Source organism: Muntiacus reevesi, chromosome 20 (genome assembly GCF_963930625.1).
Source record: "Muntiacus reevesi chromosome 20, mMunRee1.1, whole genome shotgun sequence".
Taxonomy (NCBI): domain Eukaryota; kingdom Metazoa; phylum Chordata; class Mammalia; order Artiodactyla; family Cervidae; genus Muntiacus; species Muntiacus reevesi.
This window is the reverse complement of record NC_089268.1, coordinates 31,567,756-31,587,956: the sequence shown is the minus strand read 5'-3', so window position 1 is coordinate 31,587,956 and position 20,201 is coordinate 31,567,756. Positions and strand designations below refer to the sequence as shown.

At 38.5% G+C, this 20,201-nt stretch overlaps 2 protein-coding genes across 2 annotated transcripts; one reads left to right on the top strand and one right to left on the bottom strand.

The window, feature by feature from the left end:
- The first annotated feature begins 2,776 nt into the window (after positions 1-2,776).
- Positions 2,777-5,808, top strand: LOC136151231 (putative olfactory receptor 2B8). The gene is made up of 2 exons (XM_065912177.1): positions 2,777-3,681; positions 5,763-5,808. Exons 1-2 carry the CDS (start codon positions 2,777-2,779, stop codon positions 5,806-5,808), a joined length of 951 nt encoding a protein of 316 aa, XP_065768249.1.
- A 5,389-nt stretch (positions 5,809-11,197) lies between these two features.
- Positions 11,198-12,136, bottom strand: LOC136151110 (putative olfactory receptor 2B8). The gene has a single exon (XM_065912045.1). It carries the CDS (start codon positions 12,134-12,136, stop codon positions 11,198-11,200), a length of 939 nt encoding a protein of 312 aa, XP_065768117.1.
- Positions 12,137-20,201: the final 8,065 nt, after the last annotated feature.

Below are 20,201 nucleotides of genomic sequence, written 5' to 3'. Positions count from 1 at the left end.
CATTCCAGCTTGTGCTTCCTCCAGCCCAGCATTTCTCATGATGTACTCTGCATATAAGTTAAATAAGCAGGGTGACAATATAGAGCCTTGACGTACTCCTTTTCCTATTTGGAACCAGTCTGTTGTTCCACATCCAGTTCTAACTGTTGCTTCCTGACCTGTATAAAGATTTCTCAAGAGGCAGGTCAGGTGGTCTGGTATTCCCATCTCTTTCAGAATTTTCCACAGTTTATTGTGATCCACACAGTCAAAGGCTTTGGCATACTCAATAAAGCAGAAATAGATGTTTTTCTGGAACTCTCTTGCTTTTTCAATGATCCAGCAGATATTGGCAATTTGTTCTCTGGTTCCTCTGCCTTTTCTAAGACCAGCTTAAACGTCTGGAAGTTCACAGTTCACATATTGCTGAAGCCTGGCTTGGAGAATTTTCAGCAGTACTTTACTAGCATGTGAGATGAGTACAATTGCGCGGTAGTTTGAGCATTCTTTGGCATTGTTTTTCTTTGGGATTGGAATGAAAACTGACCTTTTCCAGTCCTGTGGCCACTGCTGAGTTTTCCAAATTTGCTGACATATTGAGTGCACCACTTTAACAGCATCATCTTTCAGAATTTGAAATAGCTCAACTGGTATTCCATCACATCCACTAGCTTTGTTCGTAGTGATGCTTCCTAAGGCCCACTTGACTTCACATTCCAGGATATCTGGCTCTAGGTGAGTGATCACACCATTGTGATTATCTGGGTTGTGAAAATCTTTTCTGTACAGTTCTTCTGTATATTCTTGCCACCTCTTCTTAATATCTTCTGCTTCTGTTAGGTCCATAAAATTTCTGTCCTTTATTGTACCCATCTTTGCATGAAATGTTCCCTTTGATTCTCTCATTTTCTTGAAGAGATCTCTAGTCTTTCCCATTCTATTGTTTTCCTCTATTTCTTTGCATTGATTGCTCAGGAAAGCTTTCTTATCTCTCCTTGCTATTCTTTGGAACTCTGCATTCAAATGGGTATATCTTTCCTTTTCTCCTTTGCCTTTTGCTTCTCTTCTATACACAGTTATTTGTAAGGCCTCCTCAGACAGCCTTTTTGCCTTTTTGCATTTCTTTTTCTTGGGATGGTCTTGATCCCTGCCTCTTGTATAATGTCATAAACCTCTGTCCATAGTTCTTCAGGCACTCTGTCTATCAAATCTAATCCCTTGAATCTATTTGTCACTTCCACTGTATAATCATAAGGGATTTTATTTAGGTCATACCTGAATGGTCTAGTGGTTTTCCCTACTTTCTTCAATTGAAGTCTGAATTTGGCAATAAGGAGTTCATGATCTGAGCCACGGTCAACTCCCAGTCTTGTTTTTGCTGACTGTATAGAGCTTCTCCATCTTTGGCTGCAAAGAAAATAATCAATCTAATTTCGGTATTGACAATCTGGTGATGTCCATGTGTAGAGTCTTCTCTTGTGGTGTTGGAAGAGGGTATTTGCTATGACCAGTGCGTTTTCTTGGCAAAACTATTAGCTTTTGCCCTGCTTCATTCTATACTCCAAGGCCAAATTTGCCTGTTACTCCAGGTATCTCTTGACTCCCTACTTTTGCATTCCAGTCCCCTATAATGAAGAGGACATCTTTTGGGGATTTTACTTCTAGAAGGTCTTGTAGGTCTTCATAGAACCATCCAACTTCAGCTTCTTCAGCATTATTGGTTGGGGCATAAACTTGGATTGCTGTGATATTGAATGGTTTGCTTTGGAAACGAACAAAGATCTTTCTGTCATTTTTGAGACTGCATCCAAGTACTGCATTTCAGACTCTTTCGTTGACTATGATGGCTACTCCATTTCTTCTCAGGGATTCTTGCCCACAGTAGTAGATATAATGGTCATCTGAGTTAAATTCACCCATTCCATTTTACACCCATTCCAGTCCATTTTACAATTTCAAAAGACTTATAAAGTGAAAGAAAATTAAAACCTAGTGATGGTTTCCTGAGTTTTCACTGCAGATGGTTACAGTGATGGTTACTCAGACTGAGTGCCTCTGGAACTTGCAGTTTGGATACAATAAAATCTTAAATCACTTCCAATAAAACTTCTCCAATCAAAGACATGATTACAGACTCAACACCAAAGGCTCCATTATTCCACACATTAAAATGTATTGTTTCCAACTGAATAAAATTGTTAATAGTAAATTCTATTATCTGTGCATCTTCAGAAAAAAACTGTTTTTCTCTATACAAAACATAAGTAGGAAAGCCAGTCTTTGATTATATTCAACCCTCCAGGGGTAAAAAAAAAGCTAGTACTGAGGCAGTACATATTTGTGTCTTATTTAGAACATATAGATTTAATTTTTGAGAAACTTTTGAGTTATCTTTGTAGTTCATACAGTCATAAAGACAGACAGTATCTCCAGCAGTTAATAACTTATACTGTAGAGTCTGTTGGAATCCTGCTCAGTGGTTTATTAAGTACATCGCTCTGATAAAATCACTGCACCTCTTTAATCCTCAGTTCCTTCATATGTTTAGCAGAAATCATGATAATGCCAAGCTCATAGAGTTGTTGTGACATATTACCTAGAAAGTGTTCAGTCAGTGCCTGAAACATAGAAGATACTATATATAGTAACTCTCTAGCACTCCTGTTTTTGTCAACAAAAGGGTAACTGTGAAAATGCCTCAAGCTTCTAATCAAAGTCTACTTACCCGTTCTAGGAGAAAAGAAGCAGATTAAGCATAAAAGTATGGAGTCCTCTTAACTCCAACAAGCAGAGTACAATGGAAAGAGCTAACGACAGTGCCTTCTCTGGATTCATTCTCCTGGGCTTCTCCAACCAGCCCCAGCTGGAAACGGCTCTCTTTGTGGCCATCCTGATCATCTACTTCTTGAGCTGTTTAGGCAATGGCATCATTATACTTTTGTCAACGATGGATCCTCACCTCCACACCCCTATGTACTTCTTCCTCTCCAACCTCTCTTTTATGGATCTTTGTCTGACGACTTGCACTGTCCCTCAGACCCTGGCCAACTTTAAGGGGAAGGACAAGACCATCACCTATGGCGGCTGTGTGACCCAGCTCTTCATTGCCTTGGGACTTGGGGGAGTAGAGTGTGTCCTCCTGTCTGTCATGGCCTATGACCGCTATGTAGCTGTGTGCCGACCCCTCCACTACATGGTGATTGTGCATCCCCAGCTTTGCTTGCAGCTGGTTGTAACTGCTTGGCTTACAGGCTTTGGCAATTCTGTAATCCAGACAGCACTGACCATGACTCTTCCCCTCTGTGGTAAAAACCAAGTGGACCATTTCTTCTGTGAAGTTCCAGTGATGCTGAAACTGGCCTGCACCAACACCTCCATCAATGAGGCTGAACTCTTTGCTGTCAGTGTATTCTTCTTGGTCGTCCCCCTGTCACTCATCTTAGTATCCTACAGTCACATTACCCGTGCAGTCCTGAAGATGAAGTCGGCCCAAGGGAGACAGAAGGCTTTTGGAACCTGTGGTTCTCACCTAATGGTAGTGATTATTTTCTTTGGGACGCTCATCTCCATGTACCTTCAACCTCCTTCCAGCTATTCACAGGATGTGAACAAAAGCATTGCACTGTTCTATACTCTGGTGACTCCCCTGCTTAATCCCCTAATTTACACGTTGAGAAACAAGGAAGTCAAAGGGGCACTAAGAAGACAAATGAGGAGAATCCTAGACTTGAGACAGAGTTAATGCAGTGCTTGCAGGCCCAGGAAGGGCAGATAAAAGGGCAGATACTGAAGGGAATTTATAAAACAATGTAAAAACAGAAATAATGTTCTGGTAAGATCAATGTGCCTTTGTGCAAATATGTTCTTCTTAAATATTTCTTATTTAATAATTGTAAGTTGGATGGTTTTTCATGTATTATTCTGCTAATGAAATAATAGAACAAGGATTTTTTTTCTTTATTTAAGTGAAAATAGATTACTGAATTGTTGAGTTCTGTACTATTCTTACCTCTACTTGTACTGAATATGAGTGATTTCTGATTATATTTTTTGTAATACAGAAGATATGATTTTTTTATATCAACCCCTTGGAGTTTTCTTTCAAACCATGACAGCTAGTTTCACTGATAACCATATCATCTTTTGGCACAAAAGTTCCATACTCTACAATCATCTAGATGTTTACATTTTTCCATTTCAGCAAATAAATGCTGAAAATTTATCATTTCATTCAAAGTAGCCTTTTGTGAATTTCATTTCCCAATAAGGCACATTAGGTTACAGCTGAACACAGTTCCTACTGCAAGGACAGACACTCCTCCTTAGCCACAGACTCAGCCAAACATGGATCCATTTGATCTCTCATTCTCCACAAAGGATTTGAGCATCCAGCTTTTCTGGTATAGGAGTGGGTGGAAGGTAGTGCCTGAAACAACCCCTGGCCAATACTGAGGAACAATTGTACTTGGAAAAGTCAAACTAATTTTAGCAACCATATTTATGAAGCCACTAGATAGTTGTGGAAGTGATGAGGGTGATGTAGACATGAATAACAGAAGCACTGAACACTTCTGAGGTGAGCTGAAGGGAAACTGCGTGTTTTTTTTTTCTCATGGAGTATTTGATGAGCTTGAGTGTGAGATTAGAATTGAGCATGGCCCATAGAGAGGGACTTTGCTATGAAAACGTGAAAAACCAAACACTCATGTAAATCTAGAGTGACAAGCTGAAAACTTAAAGAGACTTAACTATGTGGCCAGATGTTTCCAGTGGACATTTCTATTTCCAGTGGACTCCCTGGGAAGCCAGAAAGCCAGACCAAAGTTTCAAAAATACAGAATGATCTATCCTGCAACTCCATTGTGCTTAGGAAACAAAAACTCTCTAGGGTAAGAGGTCCTTTCTCAGTAAGGCAGTTGCCAAATTTTAAAGCTTCACGAAACAGGGGCTAAAAAGCTAAGCTAGACATCTTTGAGGGGCAGAACTTAAGCTCCAAGAGTCTTTCAGGGCTGAGAAAATAAGACTCCTGAGACTTTCTGTCAAAACCCAAGAGAATATTGTATCTCTTATACTTCTAGAACAGAACAAGATAAAGGCTGAATAGAACAAGGACCAACTCTACAGCAGAGGAAACTACAGTCAACATTTTGTAACTATTTTTGTACCCGATAAAGGTTAAGAATCTGAAAAACGATATATACACACAAACATATTGTGGTCATCATTTCATGATGTATGTAACTCAGATCACTATTCTACATCTTCAGTTCAGTTCAGTTCAGTTCGATTGCTCAGTCATGTCCGACTCTTTGCGACCCCATGAACCGCAGCACATCAGGCCTCCTTGTCCATCACCAGCTCCCGGAGTCCACCCAAACCCATGTCCATTGAGTCGGTGATGCCATTCAACCAACTCATCCTCTGTCGTCCCCTTCTCCTCCTGCCCTCAACCTTTGGAAGGAAAGTTATGACCAACCTAGAAAACATATTAAAAAGCAGAGACATTACTTTGCTAACAAAGGTCCTTCTATTCAAGGCTATCATTTTTCCAGTGGTCATGTATGGATGTGAGAGTTGGACTATTAAGACAGCTGAACGCAGAAGAATTGATACTTTTGAACTGTGGTGTTGGAGAAGACTCTTAAGAGTCCCTTGGACTGCAAGGAGATCTAACCAGTCCATCCTAAAGGAGATCAGTCCTGGGTGTTCATTGGAAGGACCAATGTTGAAGCTGAAACTCCAATACTTGGCCACCTGTTGCGAAGAGCTGACTCATTTGAAAAGACCCTGATGCTGGGAAAGATTGAAGGCAGGAGGAGAAGGGGATGACAGTGGATGAGATGGTTGGATGGCATCACAAACTTATGCAACACTGTATATAAGACATGAAGTCATAAAACCTCTAGAAGAAAATTTATTCCTGAATGAGGCTATCTTTAAAAAGATCTTTAGCTTTTTAAGCTATCTTTAAAAAGATAAAGGATAACAACTGTTGGTGAAGTTGGAAAAGGAACACCCATGTACTGTTGATGGGAATGTAAGTTGGTAAGCCACTATGAAAAATAATATGAAGATATCAAAAAAACTAAAGATAGAACTTCTGTATTATCCAGCAATCCAAATTCTAGGTACACCAAATAAAATGAAATCACTATCTTCACTCTCATGTTCAATGCCCCATTTTTCACAATAGATAAGATACGGAAAAAACATAGGTGACCAAAGAGGTGAATGACTAAAGAAAAAGTTCTGTGCATATCCAAAGGGATATTATTCATCAACGAGAAAGAATGAAATACTGCCCTTTGCAATAAAATGGATGGACCTTGACAGCATTATGCTCAGTGAAATAAGAGAAAGACAAATACTATATAATCTCACATACATGTGGCATCAGAAAAACTGAACTTGTTACAAACAGAGGGATGAATGGTGGTTACCAGGGCCAAAGAGGTAGAAGAAATGGGGCGATATTGGCAAATAGGTCCAAACTTCCAGTTAAAAATTAATAATTTCTGAGGAGTCAAAAAAATAAACTTTTTTAAATATTTTAAGGGGAATAAATATTTGACAAGATAAAGATCTTAGCTAACACTATATAGTAATCACTTTACAATATATAGGTATATAAAATCACACTTTGTACTCTTTAAACTTGCTCAATTTATATCTCATTAGATATAGAGGAAAATAAATGAAAATAAGAGTTATTATTCATTTCTTTCATCCTACTTATTTTTCCTCTCCAAAGTCAGATTTTCACTATTGTTTAAGACAACGATTTCTACATGAAGGAAAATACTCTAGCTTTATCCTATGTACAAAGACTGCCTTCTCTTTGTGATCCAAATTTCAATCCAGAGCCTGAAAGAATGGCACTTCTAAAAGTTTAACAGTTTGTGTATTCATCATAATAGCAAAAGGAGCATGATCTCTTCTCTGAAGCTCCTTACTGCAGCAAATGCTGTCAAGTTTTCTTTTCAACATGACTTGCAGAAAAAAAAAAAATTACCACATTGACTTGCATATATTTGTACTTATTTCAGAGAACACTGAAATTACACCATGTATAAAACTGTATCTTCTAAGTGATATAAGCTCTAGAAAACATTCCTTTTATTGTTCATCCTCAGGAAAGAGTTAAGAGATCGATCAAAAAGTGGTTGCATACAGAGTGCGTGTTTGTGGATGTGTATATCTGGCTATGTGTAATAACATAGTACTATGTGTTATTTAAAGCCAAATATAAACCAAAATAGAACATGCTATGGAGGAATACGATGAGAAATATTCATTGGGAAGTACTGGAGGCTTTTTCCAAGATGGGGAGTAAATTCAGAGAGAGGTTGATCTCATAATGAAGACACATTAATGGCTATGGTGCTCACTTTATCTATATTAAACCAAACAGAATTCTCATTGAGTGAATGCATAAAAAAGAGGCTTCTCAAAGAGAATCTTGGGAGACTATTTAACAATCCTCAAATGCATGATATAAGGACTTAAAAATATTTATTCAGCAAGACTTATGACCGGTTAACACAAAATCAGGACTGGGCTCTTGAGGAAGGTTTTGACAACTAACAGTGACATTCCATTGATCCTGAGGATCCCCAATAACCTAATCACTGGAAATTCCTAGGATGCTTCAGTGAAACTAAAGCCACAGGTACAGCAACAGCTTCTCTGGAGGCTCAGATAGTAAAATATCTGCTTGCAATGCAAGATACCCAGGTTCAGCCCCCAAGGGAGGTCCCTGGGTCAGGAAGATCTCCTGGAGAAGGAAATGGCAACCCACTCCAGTATTCTTGCCTGAGGAATGCCATAGACAGAGGAGCCTCGTGGGCTACAGTCCATCAGGTCACAAAGAGTTGGACACAATGGGGCAACTTTCACGTCTCACAACTGAAGAGTTTCACTCTGAAAAGAGGTTAAAATTATCCTCAGAAATGGTCACCTAATTAGAAGACTTGCAGCTTCTAAAGACATCATGGATTTAATTCACTACAAAATGGTTAAAAGAATCCACCAAACAATGTAAATCAGTAGAATAGATTGTTTAAAAGGAGCATGAATACCCAATCCCTACAGCTGCCTCAGGGACACCGTCCCCTGAACCCTCTGATTCAGTACAACTTCCCATTTCTGCTTTTACACAGAGCATCCCTTCCCAGGAAACCATGTTCACAAGACATTTCCATACACCGTGGTTCCCTGAGTCTGCCAAATCAAGTTTGAACTCTGCTACAATGCTGAAAGGATGGAAGAAACTCTCAATCATAATACAAACAGGCAACAGAAAAGATCGCACCTACAGAGGAAAGTGTTGACAGGAAACTATCATCTGTCCTTCCATCCTCAGTGACCCTGATTAGAGCAGAACCCTGGGCAAACAGTTAACACTGAAATCTACTGACTAGGAGATAAATGAGGATATTTCAGCAGTAGCTATATGCTGGTTACCATTCTAGTAATGATTTTAGCAGAGTGGATAGGGTCTGTTTCAAGTGTGATAAAGCTACAATATACAGACTACAATTGTTCTAATGAATAAAAGTCCTAAAAGCCAGAACACGACTGGTTCTGGTGAGGATACATATCAAGTGAGAAACTCTCAAGACTTCCTTTTGCTGACTTAAAAGATACAAGTTAAACAAGTGAGAGTCCCTAATTTATTTTATATATTCCATTTGAAAAACCTAAATTCAGGAAGCAGTGGTTTGGGACCTCATAGACATTGCACATGTTGTTGCTCTTGTTTTGTATTTTTTCTAATTGTTAGTCAATCTAGTGCTGCTTAGGAGTTGTGTCTCATAGGAGTCTGACTGACACTTCAGGTTTCCAAGGTGACACATAGAAGGCAAAAATGATGAAAGATTATGACTTGCTCTTGGGCATATTGACAGTTCTGAACTCCTTTTGGGATCAAATAATTTAGCCAAGGCCTGGGTACACCCACTGCAGGCATTTCACAGATATTAAGAACTCAAAAGGAGGGAATTCCCTGGTGTTCCAGGGTATAGGCTCCATGCGTCTACTGCAGGGGCCATGGGTTCAATCCCTGTTCTGGGAACTAAAGAGGGAAAGCTTGGAAAGGTAGATGTTGTTTGAAAAATTTATAAAACAGAACTGAACTTTGGCTATGTGATATATTTTAAGTGATTTTTTTTTATTATTGTAGCCTGGGATCTAGATACCTTTAATATCTGTAATTTATTCTGAAGTAATATACACATCCACATGATGCTCAAGCATTTGCTTAAAACAAATAAATCTGTTTTGTGGCAGTCCTTAGGACCAGACAAATACATGTTCACTCACGAAAATAGGCTTTATGAGTTCATGTGACCTTGAGGGTTTCTGCACCATAGAAAGTATTATTGAGGGATTTTTAACTGACTATTTGGGCATAACTACCAAGACCTGATTGAGTAATAAGGAGGGGGGGAAATTTCTCACCATTCAGAGTACACAACACTCCACACTGCTTTTAATCAGGTACATGTTCATCATTACTGTGGGGCCAAAATACTTGGTTTCACAAGTGTTTAATTCAAGGGTAAAGAGTGTGGTGCTGTTAGGAATATAAATAGAATCTTGACCCTCTGTATAATTTACCCACACTGCCATTTCCAGCTTGCAAGACCACTTGTCAGGAAAACTGGCCAAGAGGGTTGAGACCCAGGAGGATGACTAGCATCTAGGACAGGGAACTGTGTGATAGTTGCCATGCTTTTGTCTCCACTAGGAGACATAAATGTACTTACTTGCCTAGTGGTACATGCTGGGGATATCTACCAAAAATCTTAAATATTTCTGTGATGGCAGCACAGTCAAAGCTCTAACCTCCATAGAAAAAATACACTGTGCATGACACATAGCTTACACACACAAAAAAACAGAATCTATACCTGAAAATAAATTTATGATATAAAGTGAGCTGGCATGGGAATCTACAAGCTAGAATGTCAGATTAATTTTTTCTGGAATGTTTATTTTGTTACTCATAATTCAGAACTCTGTGACAGTTATTTCACAATTAGACACATACTACAAGAGCTTAGGATTGTATTTTTAATAGACACAATATTTAATTTTTCATTATCCTTCTGATGAGTCGAGGACATCTCCACCAAACATGGGATTGCCTGGGAATCAGGGGTCATTTCCAATATTTTTATACTTCACTAAATCTGAATTTCACAGTACGTTTGGCAGAGGAGAGATTCTAAGGTCTTAACCAATTGATGCCTAAATCAAAGAGTTTATAAAATGGCATGATGAGAATAATCTAAACATATTTTACTCTTTGAAACTTTTGCTGCATCACAGTAGCTAAAATGTGTAGTATTATGTAGTAGAACTAGGGTCATATGCTACTCAGATATAATGCCCTCAAAATTTCCTCATTTAAAAATCTCATTTTAGAGAGGAATGAGGTGATTCACAAAATTAAAATAACCAACTTTGTACCTCACATCAGTGTTTTTGTCCTGCTGTGTACAAAAAGGCATGTAAGAACTCCGTGGTGTTCTTACCAAAGAAGGGCTACCACTGTCACTGCCAGCAGCGCATCATCCCCTTCCCTCAGTGAGTCCTATGCGCCGTCTTCTCTGAGATGCTCCTCCACAATAGGGTGGCTGCACTGCTGAGGGTACAGTTGCACCTGATGTCTGAATGGCTTTACCAGGATTAATGTAGCAAGATTTTCTTTGAGATTCAACTTTATTTTCCCCACAAGTGCTCCACCTACAGCAGTGAAAAACGTCTGATCAAACCATCAAACCATGGAATTTTAGAAGAGTCAAGATCAAAATAAAAGAATGAAAGGTATCTTCCAGTTACCCCTAGAAAATATTATTAATAATATTCCTTACAGTGTTTCAGTGGTTTTGTCTTATTTGGGCTTCATGTAATATAGATGCATGTCTTTTTGCAAATAGATGTGGAACAATGTACCCAAATAGGAGTGCAAATAAAAATCCTTGGAGCTGTTAAAACAAAGCAGATGCTGTCAGAACACTGAATCAGCATCTCTGGAAAGTGAAATGAATACATGAACTTAGAATCTGAACACTCACTTTTCAACAGGAATGAAGTAAACCAATTCCCTTCAGAGCTGTCAGAGCGAATTTTAGATGACTCTTCTGGGACACACGGATACATCTAAAAAGCACTGGTGTTCAAGACCCTTCCATTAAACTGTCCTCCTCAGCCATCATCTGGAGTCGGAGTCCTTCCAAAGCACCTTCTTCATCGCTCCCTTCACATCCCTGTTCCTCAGCGTATAAATGAGGGGGTTGGTCATGGGAATAATGACAGTGTAGAAGAGAGACATGAACTTGTCCTGATCCTGGGAGTTGTTGCTGCTGGGCTGATAATACACATAGATGGCTGTGCCAAAGAACAGGGAGACCACTGTGAGGTGGGATCCACATGTGCCAAACGCTTTTCTCTGCCCTGCAGTGGACTTGATTCTTAAGACCGCCCTCACAATCCGACCATAGGAGAACATGATTAACGCAACAGGTGTGAGAAGAATGATGACCCCAGCAAAGAAGGTCACATACACATTCACAGTGATGTCAACACAGGCAAGTTTGAGAAATGGAGGGATCTCACAAAAGAAGTGGTCTAATTTATTTCTTCCACAACGAGGTAAAAGGAAGACAAGCACTGTCTGCAATAAGGAGTTGGCAAAGCCAGTGATCCATGAAGCAGAAGCCATCAGAGCACACAGACGGGGGTGCATGATTACCGTGTAGTGAAGGGGCCTGCAAACAGCTGCATAGCGGTCAAATGCCATAACTCCTAGGATAATACATTCTGTACCTCCCAACGCCAGAGAGATGTACAGTTGAACTATACATCCACCAAAGGAAATGGATTTGTCTGCTCCGCTGAGATTAAATAGGAACTGGGGGACAATGCTTGTGGTGTAACACATGTCCAGAAAGCTCAGGTTAGAGAGGAAAAAGTACATAGGGGTGTGAAGACGTGGGTCCAAGTAGGACAATGCAATGATGGTTGTGTTTCCCAGCAAAGTGAAGATGTAGAAGATCAAAAGGACCACAAAGAGGACTAGCTCAGGTTGAAGCCTGTCAGAGAAGCCCAGTAAGATAAATCCAGTGACAGAACTTTCATTTTTCTGTTCCATCCTTTGTTAGCACTTGGCTCCTGCCAAATCAAGCATTTAGCAATTTATTAAAGGTATCTTCAAAAAAAAGTGCGGTATAAAGAGGAAAATCTGTCATGTTCAAAGGCATGATCATGTGATTTTATATGCAGCTATTTGAATAAATGATGCACTCATTGAAATTGAGCTCTAATCTATCACAAAAAGTTATATATTGATAATTAATATAAAAAATAATACATAATAATAATAAAATCAAATAATGAACCTTGGTTTGCATCAATCTTATATATCAAGTGCCTTTTTCAGATTGAATTTAATAGGATTAAAGTATGATCATTGTATATGTACATTTTAGAGAAAGTGGGAATGAGGGATATCAAGGGAGAGTGTGTAGAAAGAGTAAGAAAGATGTAGACAAAGGGAAAATGTTTATTTTAAATATGTATCTCATAATTCTACATAACTGGATATGCAGATACATCACATGTAATAGTGGCTTCCCTTGTGGCTCAGTTGGTAAGAATCTGCCTGCAGTTCAGGAGACTCGGTTCACTTCCTGAGTCGGGAAGATCAGGAATCTTCCAAAAAAGCACAGAGATGAAGAGGAAAACCTATCATGTTCAAAGATATGGTCATGTGATTTTTTATGCAAATATTTGAATAAGTGATGTATTCATTGAAATTGATATATCTTAAATCAATTAGCTCTTTACTATTCACAAAGATTCTATATTGAAACTAATATAAGAAAATAATAATAATAAAATCAAGTGATGAAGCTTGGTTTGCATCAATCATAGATATAAAATGCCTGTTTTAGATTGAGCCTAATAATATGAAAAGTATGATGATTATCTGTACCTTTTAGTGAAAGTGGGAATGAGGGAAAATCAACAGAGAGTGAACAGAAAGAGTAAGAAAACATAGACAAAGGGAGAAAGTTTATTTTAAATATATATCTCATAATTCTACATAACTTGACTTGCACATACTTCACATGTAATAGAATAATACAAAATGATCTCTAAAATGCATTCAAAAATAGATATTTATAAGCTATTATGTAGTTATACAAAGGATTATATTACATTCAATATATCACTAAGATTCTTTCTCATAGATATGTTCTGGAAAAATAGTTGTCTCTACTCCTATTGCATTATATTTATGAATGCTATATCCTGGTCTTTTTATATACTAGTAAGAAATTAATTGCTCAGAACCTGAAAATATCACCTTCGATTATAGTGCTTGATTGTTGTCCTTGAGATACCTAAAATTTCTATACCAATTTAACAAGAACTCCAAAAGTTTATTCACTGTGCATAATCAGTTCACGAGCTTCCCTGTTGGCTCATTGGTAAAGGAACCAATGCCAATGCAGGAGATGCGGGAAAGGCAGGTTCAGTCCCTGGATCCGGAAGATACCTTGAAGAAGAAAATTGCAACCCACTTCAGTACAGAGAAACCTGGAGGGCTGCAGTCCATGAGGTCAACAAGAGTTGGACTTTACTTAGTGACTAAACACCAAAGCAGTTACTTCACAACAGAATCTCAAACTCCAGTGACCAGCACTTACCTCTTCTTTCTGCTGATTTCAGTTTCCTATATTACCAACAAGTAAAATGCCTGGAATTCCTATAGGAGATAGGATTATTCACTATCAACATTCTAATGGCAATGAAGAACACATAAATGAGGAGACAATGAATCTATCAGTCTCAGAAATAACACTTCTAATCACTATGGACAGAGTTTGGCCAGGTTGGGGAAAAGAGGCTGAAATGGGATTTCTTTTGCATGCTGTTTATTGAATGAATGTCCTCAAGACAAAGAGAATCAGGGAATCAAAACAGAGTAGACAAATGTGTTAAGCAAGGATGTGATCTCAAGTGAAGTAGCATGAACGTGATCCCAGAGAACGCTAGAAAAGGACTCTCCTAATAGAGCTATCTACTGTTAAAAATACTGTGTCTTCACTTACACAATCACTGTTACCCACATGCTGAGACCTGAGCATTTCAAGTGGAGCAGATAAATAACTGAATTTTAAATTTAATTTTAACTCAGATCAACTTAAATACCTATTTATTTAGATGTGACTAGTTACTACTATACAGAATAACAAGCTGTGGAGCATGCATTGTGTCAGATTTAGCTCCACCTAGACAAAAAGGCAGCCTTGTATAAATCCCACCAGTCTGTCATTGACTACAAGCTGCCCCAACCACATTTGGAACTTCTGGCAATGTGGCTCCATTCAACTGATGGCAATTTTCTAAAGAAGTGCATGGCTGTGAAGTTGACAGTCAATACTCATGACAAATATGGTGTCGATCAGTGAAGCAATCAGTAGAAAATATCTGAGTTGGACACTTAAAGCATTCATAAAAAATGAGAGTCCATTCATACAAAATGTACAGTCCATTCATAAGTGTGTGCAAGGACGGGAGGATAATCACCAATGTACATTACACATCACCTTGTCATTAGCCTAACTTACCAATAAATGAAACATTCAGATCACATTTTCTGACCCACGTTTCTCCTCTCAAATTGGTGCTTCTCCTCAATTGAAGAATGATGATTTTTAATTAACAATAAATTCAAAAATGCATTGACACAATAACCACAAAATGGACCTTCATTGTTATAATTATCAAACTAGCATTTGAAAGATTATGTACGTTCATTTCTTTGAGAAAATGAACATTCTAAAACTACAGATATTGACAATATACTTTAAGAAACATTCTGTAATTCACAGATATGAGAGCTGAGGAGAAAATGAAAGTGTATAGTCTAATATGTTCACATACACATATATGCTATTATTCAAATACTGAAGGACATGTTTTATGACAGCCAAATATCCTGAATTTAAATTGCTCCATATATCCATACTGAGACATAATGAATACACTACAGTAGGATGAAATGTCTAGGAACACAAAGTTGGCTTCCATAAGGAACACTTAGTTTGGTTTTTAAATTTAGTGAATTTCTATAGGAACTTCTGTTTCTTTTGCCAACTGACAAGTATGTTACCCAATATAACCTTTAAGGAACACTTACAACTGAAAACAAACTAACTTACCAATTCCTAAAGTACCATAGAGATCGAGTTCCTGTCCTCTCAGTTTTATTCACCTTATGTGAGGGTCCTAAGCTCGTTCCCTATCTCATTTCCAGTTCCTGCCTTTAATATAGTAGTGGGCATTGGAACCTGGGTATGTAGACTAAGGATGCAGGTTGCATGGAGTGAGTACATAAGTTGACTCTATCAGCACTGGAATATCCTTGTTTTCCTTAAGCAAGAAGATGCTTTCTCTTGATAACTTCAAAGATACTGAAGATTGGCATTGTGTCTATCTGGTAGGATGACATAGGAAGACAATTACAAATTCTCAGGATTCCTTCTGAATATAATGTTTTGGCTCTATGATGAAGAACTCTAAAGCATGAGAATGGTATGATATTGCAGTAAAACTGGTCTGGTGAAAACTGTTTACCTGGCTGAAGTATCTAGGGAATGTTTGTCCTATACCGTTAATTAGCTGATGTTGCCTAGCTGATGTTGCCCAGAGATGACAATGCTCAGGGAAAATGAATATCAAGGAGAAAGTAGGAGGAAACTTATTCTGCCTCTTTTATAATTTCTCATAAATGACAGAGCTCAGATAACTCCCTAAACTTCCCAGTTAACATAGCTCTCCTCTCTTAATGGCTTAGATATTTTACTAAACACTTGAACTTTTTTATACAATTGCAAAAAAAAAAAAATATTCTCCATATATACATAAGAACTCATTCTATTATTTAGCTTTAAATGTAAATTAATTTTTATCTAATATTCATAACCAACTTTTAATGCATCACAGATTTACCAATTCAGTTCAGTTCAGTCGCTCAGTCATGTCCAACTCCTTGTGACCCCATGAACTGCAGCACAGCAGGCCTCCCTGTCCATCACCAACTTCCGGAGCTTACCCAAACTCATGTCCATTGAGTTGGCAATGCCATACAACCATCTCATCCTCTGTCGTCCCCTTCTCCTCCTGCCTTCAATCTTTCCCAACATCAGGGTCTCTTCAAATGAGTCAGCTCTTTGCATCAGGTGGCCAAAATATTGGAGTTTCAACTTCAACATCAGTCCTTCCAATGAACACCCAGGACTGATCTCCTTTAGGATAGTCTGGTTGGAACACCTTGCAGTACAAGGGACTCTCAAGAGTTCTCCAACACCACAGTTCACAAGCATCAATTCTTTGGCACTCAGCTTTCTTTATAGTCCAACGCTCACATCCATACCTGACTACTGGAAAAATAATAGCCTTGACTAGACGGACCTATGTTGACAAAGTAATGTCTCTGCTTTTAAATATGCTGTCTAGGTGGTCATAACTTTTCTTCCAAGGAGTAAGCATCTTTTAATTCCATGGCTGCAATCACCATCTGCAGTGATTTTGGAGCCCAGAAAAATAAAGTCAGCCACTGTTTCCACTGTTTCACCATCTATTTGCCACGAAGTGATGGGACCAGATGCCATGGTCTTACTTTTCTCAAAGTTGAGCTTTAAGCCAACTTTTTCACTCTCCTCTTTCACTTTCATCAAGAGGCTTTTAGTTCCTCTTCACTTTCTGCCATAAGGGTGGTGTAATCTGCCTATCTGATGTTATTGATATTTCTCCTGGCAATCTTGATTGCAGCTTATGCTTCTTCCAGCCCAGCGTTTCTCATGATATATTCTGCATATAAGTTAAATACGTAAGGTGACAACATACAGCCTTGACATACTCCTTTTCCTATTTAGAACCAATGTGTTGTTCAATGTCCAATCTAACTATTGCTTCCTGACCTGCATACAGATTTCTCAAGAGGCAGGTCAGCTGGTCTGGTATTCCCATCTCTTGAAGAATTTTCCACAGTTTATTGTGATCCAAACAGTCAAAGGCTTTGGCATAGTCAATAAAGCAGAAATAGATGTTTTTCAGGAACTTTCTTGCTTTTTCGACGAGCGTGAGTATCTCCGATAACCTAATCACTGGAAATCCTAGGAAGCTTCAGTGAGACTAAAGTCACAGGTATGGCAACAACTTCCCTGATGGCTAAGATGGTAAAATACCTGCTTGCAATGCAAGATACCCAGGTTCAACCCCCAAGGAAGATCCCTGGAGAAGGAAATGGCAACCCACTCCAGTATTCTTGCCTGAGGAATGCCATGGACAGAGGAGCCTCATGGGCTACAGTCCATCAGGTCACAAAGAGTTGGACACAACGGAGCGACTTTCATTTTTCACAACTGAAGAATTTCACTCACAAAAGAGTTTAAAATTATCTTCAGAAACGGTCAGCTAATTAGAACTTGCTGCTTCTAAGACAATGTGGATTTAATTCACTACAGAATGGTTAAAAGAATCCACCAAACAATGTAAATCAGTAGAATAGATTGTTTAAAAGGAGCATGAATACCCAATCCCTACAGCTGCCTCAGGGACACCGTCCCCTGAACCCTCTGATTCAGGAGACGTACAACTTCTCATTTCTGCATTTACACGGAGCACCCCTTCCCAGGAAACCATGTCCATAAGACATTTTCATACACCCTGGTTCCCTGAGTCTGCCAAATCAAGTTTGAACTATGCTACAATACTGAAAGAATGGAAGAAGCTCTCAATCATAATACAAACAGGCAGCACAAAAGATCGCACCTACAGAGGAAAGAGTTGACAGGAAACTATCATCTGTCCTTCCATCCTCAGTGACCCTGGTTAGAGCAGAACCCTGGGCAAACAGTTAACACTGAAATCTACTGACTAGGAGATAAATGAGGATATTACAATGGTCAATATATGCTGGTTACCATTCTAGTAATGTTTTTAGCAGGGTGGATAGGGTCTGTTTAGAGTGTGATAAACCTACAGAATACAGACTACAGTTGTTCTAATGAATAAAAGTCCTAAAGGCAGAACACAACTGGTTCTGGTGAGGACACATATCAACTGAGAAACTCTCGAGACTCCCTTGGGCTGACTTGTACCATACAAGTTAAACAAGTGAGAGTCCTTAATTTATTTTATATATTCCATTTGAAAAATCTAAGTTCAGGAAGCAGTATCTGACTGGTTTGGGGCCTCATAGACATTGCACATGTTGTTGCTCTTGTTTTGTATTGTTTTCTAAGTGTTAGTCAGTCTGGTCCTGCTTAAGAATTGTGTTTCATAGGAGTCTGACTGACACTTCAGGCTTCCAAGGTGACACATTAACTGACCACACTTTGTTCACCTTGTGCTTCTCAGGAGGCAAAAATGATGAAACGCTATGACTTGCTCTTGGGCATATTGACAGTTCTGAACTAAAAATGGGATCAAATAATTTAGCCAAGGCCTGGGTACACCCACTGCAGCCATTTCAAAGATATTAAGAATTCAAAAGGAGGGAATTCCCTGGTGTTCCAGGGTATAGGCTCCATGCTTCTACTGCAGGGACCATGGGTTCAATCCCTGTTCTGGGAACTAAAGAGGGAAAGCTTGAAAAGGTAGATATCATTTGAAAAACTTACAAAACAGAACTGAACTTTGGGTATGCAGTATCTTTTAGGTGATCTTTTTTTTTTTAGCCTGGGATCTTTATGATCTGTAATTTATGATGATCTGTAATTTATTCTGAAGTAATATACACATCCACATGATGCTCAAGCATTTCCTTAAAACAAATAAATCTGTTTTGTGGCAGTCCTTAGGACCAGACAAGCAGCTGCTCACTCAGGAAAACAGGCTTTGTGACTTCATGTGACTTTCAGGGTTTCTGCAGCAAAGAAAGTATCATTGAGGGATTTTTTAAGTGACTATTTGGGCATAACGATCAAGACCTGATTGAGTAATAAGGAAAGGGGGAAATTTCTCATTATTCAGAGTACACAGCACTCCAAACTGCTTTTAATCAGGTATATGTTCAGCATTACTGGGGGCCAAAATACTTGGTTTCACAAGTGTTTAATTCAAGGGTGAAGAGTGTGGTACTGTTATGAATATAGATAGGATCTTGACCCTGTATATAATTTGCCTACACTGCCATTTCCAGCTTGCAATCCACTCTCAGGCAAATTGGCCAAGAGGGTTTGAGACCCAGGAGGAGGACTAGCAACTAGGACAGGGAACTGTGTGATAGTTGTCATGCTTTTGTGTCAATGAAGAGACACAAATGTACTTACTTACCTAGTGGTACATGCTGGGGAAATCTACCAAGAATCTTAAATATTTCTGTGATGGTGGCACAGTCAAAGCTCTAACCTCCATAGAAAAAATACACTGTGCATGACACATAACTTACACACACAAAAAAACCAGAATCTATACCTGAAAATAAATTTATGCTGTAAAGTGAGCTTGAGTGGGGATCTACAAGCTAGAATGTCAGATTGATTTTTTTAGGAATGTTTATTTTCTTAATCATAATTCAGAACTCTTTGACAGTTTTTCACAATTAGATACTGCTAAAGCTTAGGCATGTATTTTTTATAGACACAATATTTAGTTTTTCATTTTCCTTCTGATGAGTCTCAGGACAGCTCCACAAAACATGGGATTTCCTAGGAATCAGAGGTCATTTCCAATTTTTTTTCCATTTATTTTTATTAATTGGGGGCTAATTACTTTGCAATATTGTAGTGGTTTTTGCCATACATTGACATGAATCAGTCATAGATTGACATGTATTCCAATATCTTATACTTCACTAAATCTGAATTTCACAGTACGTTTGGCAGAGGAGAGATTCTAAGGTCTTAACCAATTGATGCCTAAATCAAAGAGTTTATAAAATGGCATGATGAGAATAATATAAACATATTTTACTCTTTGAAACTTCTGCTGCATCACAGTAGCTAAAATGTGTAGAAGATGTAGTAGAACTTGGGTCATATGCTACTCAGATATAATGCCCTCAAAAATTCCTCATTTAAAAATCTCAATTCAGAGAGGAACTAAGTGGTTCACAAAAATAAAATAACCAACTTTGTACCTCACATCAGTGTTTTTGTCCTGCTGTGTGCAAAAAGGCACGTAAGAACTACGTGGTGTTC

Bases quoted from the DNA above. Each gene is read 5' to 3' on its own strand.
- LOC136151231 (XM_065912177.1), top strand. From the start codon at position 2,777: ATGGAAAGAGCTAACGACAGTGCCTTCTCTGGATTCATTCTCCTGGGC. The intron at 3,682-5,762 runs AAGACAAATGAG...CTCATTTGAAAA, and splicing joins GAAGTCAAAGGGGCACTAAG to GACCCTGATGCTGGGAAAGA.
- LOC136151110 (XM_065912045.1), bottom strand. From the start codon at position 12,136: ATGGAACAGAAAAATGAAAGTTCTGTCACTGGATTTATCTTACTGGGC.